General features: G+C 40.4%; 1 protein-coding gene across 1 annotated transcript in view; it reads left to right on the top strand.

Moving 5' to 3' along the window:
* LOC137974276 (microtubule-associated serine/threonine-protein kinase 3-like) overlaps nucleotides 1-5,000 on the top strand; it is a 57,530-nt gene that overhangs the window by 34,856 nt on the left and 17,674 nt on the right. The window contains exons 16-19 of the mRNA XM_068821149.1: nucleotides 163-254; nucleotides 953-1,040; nucleotides 2,508-2,686; nucleotides 3,397-3,477. Of these exons, the coding sequence (XP_068677250.1) occupies nucleotides 163-254; nucleotides 953-1,040; nucleotides 2,508-2,686; nucleotides 3,397-3,477 (440 nt within the window). The remainder of the gene's footprint in view (nucleotides 1-162; nucleotides 255-952; nucleotides 1,041-2,507; nucleotides 2,687-3,396; nucleotides 3,478-5,000) is intronic.

Genomic DNA, 5,000 nt, shown 5'->3' with positions numbered 1-5,000 from the left:
TGGGTCCTGTTCGAGTGTAGTAGTGTATGTATCCCAGGGAAAGACTTCAAAGTGAATCTTTGCATGAAGAGCCATCCTAAATGTTAAACCTTTGACTCTGAATGACTTTTAATGCTAGTCAACAACAGTATTAAGTTTCAGATGATTCTCTCTTACCTGCAGAAAGATGAAAGTACTGCTAATACAGAATTTGACAAAAACCCAACAGAAGATGATTTTGAATACATAAAGCTTATAAGCAATGGAGCCTATGGGTAAGCTTTTGAAGACAGTACAGCATACAGATGTAAATATGTACGCTTCTCGATGAAAATGCATGAAAAGTGAAAAAGCGAGCGCTGCACTAGGTGGACGATTTGCCATTTTTAATCGAAAAATGCAAATTTTGCGCCAAAAATCGCCTTTTACTTGAGAAATTGAACCATATCGTTTGGAAACGCTCCACTTTTGGCAGGGTTTTGAAATCAACCCGGTTTCTGCAACGGTCCTTGGTCGGTGTCATGTAAACAGAGGGCGTAACAGCATCGACAACAACGATACGGTTACAAATGAAACGGCGTTCGTGTAAACACTGCCTGAAAAAGAATGGAGCTTGCATTGCAAGAGGAAATTATCTCTCAGGCAAATGGTTTAAGTCCACTTTGTGAGTGGAAAATCGCAGATGATCAGGGATTTTGGTTAGTGCTAACCATGCTTCGAGCAACCCGGGCTTAGTTGGCCACATTAATGACAATAGGTGACGTCAACGATATCTTCCCTATGTTATATTCGCTGCCGGGCGTAAAGCAAGAAGTCGAGAGAGAAACAGATTTATCATCACGTTTGCGGCCTACGGCAAATTTTGCACTGAAATTTGCATTTTGCTAAAACTACTGTTTTATCTTACACATAACGCTGAGGTTGAACTCGGAATCTCCTGAATAGTAGTATGATCATTATTTTGATCTTAAAGGGCTGTGTACTTGGTGAGACACAAGCAGACACAGATGCGTTTTGCTATGAAGAAGATGAACAAGCAGCTTATGTTGCACAGAAATCAGGTATCGTTGTCATTGCTACGTTCATCTTATTTGAAGGGTGTCAGTTTTGCAGTCTTTTTTACTTATCTTTCAGATTGTTTGCACACTTTGATTGGTCAATTTTGTGGACCACTTTCTCCAGTAAGGCAGAGGGATGTTCAACAGGCCATTTTCGAAATATCAAATATTCAGCTTGATAGTGAGGCAGTGAGGACAAAAACAATAGAAAGACGTTGGAATGAATGTGAAAAATATTTGCATATCATCCACTTTCCTTTGCCTTTGTCCTCAGAACCTCTCTTTCAAGCTGAATTATAATAAAAAGAAAAAGGGCCATTCGGTGACGTAATGATAGTCACAACCCTTGGTGTAGGCGTCACAAAGTGACCATTAATCCGCAAACTTTCCCCAGAAACCTAACTGAATTCTGATGCATTAATGGGGTTTTTATGTTTTATGATAAATTTATGAATGGCTTAATCAATTGGACCTAATCCCATTTTTTTCCGTTGAGATAGTAATTAGTCTCGTTACCTTTACAGCTGTTATCAGTCACATTCCCCCTACAACGACTTTTTGTTTTATTTTTCGAAACAACATTTTGGTGAACGTCAATCAGTTGTTTCCATGACAATAGCCCTGTTCACTTGGCGGGAGTCAAATTCGTCATGGAAACATTTGATTGACATCCATCCAACTTTATTTTCAAAAAATGAAAAAGAAAGTCGTCGAGGAGCGCGTGTGAATGGTAACCGCTGCAAAAAAAGACATTTTAGTGTTTTCTCCTTAACATTCGCATCGAATGTACCCGGAAAGTTAGGAAAAGAACCAGTTATACAAGTATGACTGTCAACTGAGCTGGCGAGTTTCTGAGGAGTCCAGTTATTGGACGTTTTGATGCATCCAACATCATTAACAAGAATGAAAATTTGTTTGGGTGTAAAAGTCGTTAAGAGAATTGATTCTTGAAAGTTTGGTGGTCGCGTGTGTGTGTAATTGTATGCAAATGTGCTATTAGAATAGTTTGGCACGTAATTAGCACATTTGCGTAAAATGCCATGTAATTAATTATTCTCAAATGGTCAAAACTCAACTCTCTTACAGTGCGACGCGTCTTACCGTGACCACCTAACAAAGTTTATTTTTTTTACAAGTTATTCGCCAATCAGGATGTGTGAATTTATTGACAGTCACGACTCCTTGCAAAGTTCGCACAGTTGTAAGTTGAACACCGTTGCATGGGTTGTTGAGTTGACGTATTTACAGGTAGTTGTCAATGTAAAAGTTTGTTAGGTGGCCACGGTAAGGCGCATTGCACTGTAATAACTTTGGCACTCGAATTTTCATTCTTCATAATGATGTTAGTAGATAAATTTCAACGTCGTCTGTTAATATTTCTTGTAAAGTGCCTTACCAAGGAAATGACCGTACGATAACAGTGTTAGTATTGGCATAGAAATTTCAAATACTTTTTCTACTTTGTTCAAGGTTCAACAGGTTTTTGCCGAGAGGGACATTTTAACGTTTGCTGAAAATCCGTTCGTGGTTGGCATGTGGTGCAGCTTTGAGACAAAGAAGTATTTGTGTATGGTGATGGAGTATGTCGAGGGAGGGGACTGTGCGTCACTGCTGAAGAACATGGGACCGCTTCCAATGGATTTGGCAAGGTGAAATAGTTGAATAACAGGCCATTTTCAGAGTCTTGTCCAGCCTTTTTTCCCCAAGGGAGTCAAAGTGCAGTCTTAGAACAATTAAATTCGTACGTCGAGATGGAAATTGTTAACCCCAGTAGATGAAAATAAAGAGATGATACTTTTTCAATTGTGGATCAGGGATGTTGAACAGTTCGGGAAAAAACTATATTGTCACCTGAACCTAGTTGAATGGCCGATCTCCTACGAGTCTCCTGTAGCCCAGTAGTAAAGAATCCGAAGTAGTAATCGGAAAGGTCGTAGGTTAATCGACTACTGCAAAGGAGCTCTCGGATTTTTTCCGAATATCCCCGAGTTTTCAACGGACAATTGTCATCTGAACCAAGTTCAATGTCCGATCTCCCACTAGTCTCCTGTAGCCCAGTGGTAAAGAATCCGAAGTAGTAATCGGGAGGTCGTAGGTTAATCGACTACTGCAAAGGAGCACTCGGATTTTTTCCGAGTATCCTCGAGTCATAAAACGGACAATTGTCATCGGAACCTAGTTGAATGTCCGATCTCCCACGAGTCTCCTATAGTCGAGTGGTAGAGAATCCAAAGTAGTAATCGTTACTGTCGTATGTTCGACTCAAAAAGGAGCACTCGGATTGATTCGTTGACTACGATTATCACTTCCACTTCGGATCAATTTTAAAGTTAATGTATTGAACAATGTCTTTCAACAGGTCTTACATTGCAGAAACCCTCCTTGCTGTTGAGTATCTGCACAGCTATGGAATTATTCACCGTGATGTCAAGCCTGACAAGTAGGTTTTACAGTACAAAGTGCCTATCATCCCAGCAACCTTTTCCACTTCAACCTAGTTCTCAGGGTCGCTCGTCTTTGCCTCCAGAGAGACCTTGGAAAGGAGTGTGTTTCAACTTTACTAATTCTCCGAAATTGCCCCAAATATATGTTTTCGTTTCTACAAACTTTTTATTGAAAACTCACTTTTTATATTCGCTTTGAAAGACGGCAAAAGTGGTCATCGTTTTCTCCATGACCGGGCATTGAAAGGGAATGAGTTGAGTACGTGGTTGACGTCACAAATTGCTTTGCGGATTTTGCATCGCTGTTTTCAAAGAACTACAGGTATCCCACTAGAGCAGTCTGTGATTTCAACTCGCTATGAAACCATTTTCTCGAACTTGTGCGCGATCGTAGATCACATTACAGTTAGAATTTTTTTCCCACCTTTTGGGAGCCGCTAAAATAGTGACTTTGAAGGCGAGATAATTAAGCGAACAAAAGAATTAGTTTTAGACTAATGCAAGGAATTAGTAAGGTGAAAGGTTTTTAAGAGGTGATAGACACAATTTTAATTCGAACCGGTTGAAATTCAGACAAAATTAGATGATAACTGACTGGTTGAAGTAAACGGTGTTTTTCGAGGGGTTAGGTTAGATAAAGGCATTAGTTTTTCAAGAGACTGATACTGTCATTAAGACGACTGGTGGACCCATGTTTTTCACAGTTGACCAGTCCTTTTTCACCGTGCTAGCAGAGCCTTTCTTTTGCTTGCTCGATTTTGGCGTTCTCGAGAAAGGCTCTGCATGAATCGAGTAAGATCTTTTTTGAATATGCGCTGCATGTTGCCAGGATACAGTCTCGAACCCAAGCCTAATATGCCAGATCTCGCCGCCATCTTGGTTTTTCATGCCAGCGGGCTCAATTATAACCATCGGTTTTGTCACTAAACGGACGCTCGCACTGGAAAAACCGGTTTGACGAGAGAAAACAAGATTGACTAGTCCAGAAGTTCGGGCTGCGGCGGCTTCAAAGAGTTGACGCGATTCGAGCAGAGCCTACTTTTCTCCTCCTCAGTAAAGAAAAATACAAAAGGAGGCGCTGCTCGCAGGGTGTTCCTTTTTACGAGTTTATTGTAACCAGCCACAGCGAGAAAGTGCTGACAAATATAATTGAATTCATAGAGGACTTGTTTGGTAACCATTAAGGCCAGTGTTTCTTCATTTTGCAACACCAGTACGGTGACACATAACGTGATAAAACGCTATTACCTGGAAGTTGATGGTGCAGGTTGCTTGATGTACAAGGACGGATTTCCATGCCTTGCATAAACAAAGCACTGTTTGCATGGGTGATTAGATATGACTAGAAATGAAGATAATAAGATGTATGGTCTTTATGGTAGACGTCAAACTGTCTCCTTCTCTTCACTGACTTGTCTCCAGAAATATCCTGTGATTGTCCTTTTAACTTTAATCCACTCGTAAACACAAACAGCTCAGGTTCCTTTCAAGGAAGCAACAAACTACCCATTGCAAACAG

Source organism: Montipora foliosa, chromosome 10 (assembly GCF_036669935.1).
Source record: "Montipora foliosa isolate CH-2021 chromosome 10, ASM3666993v2, whole genome shotgun sequence".
Taxonomy (NCBI): Eukaryota; Metazoa; Cnidaria; class Anthozoa; order Scleractinia; family Acroporidae; genus Montipora; species Montipora foliosa.
The sequence above is the reverse complement of the archived record's forward strand: the minus strand, read 5'-3'. Positions and strand labels throughout refer to the sequence as shown.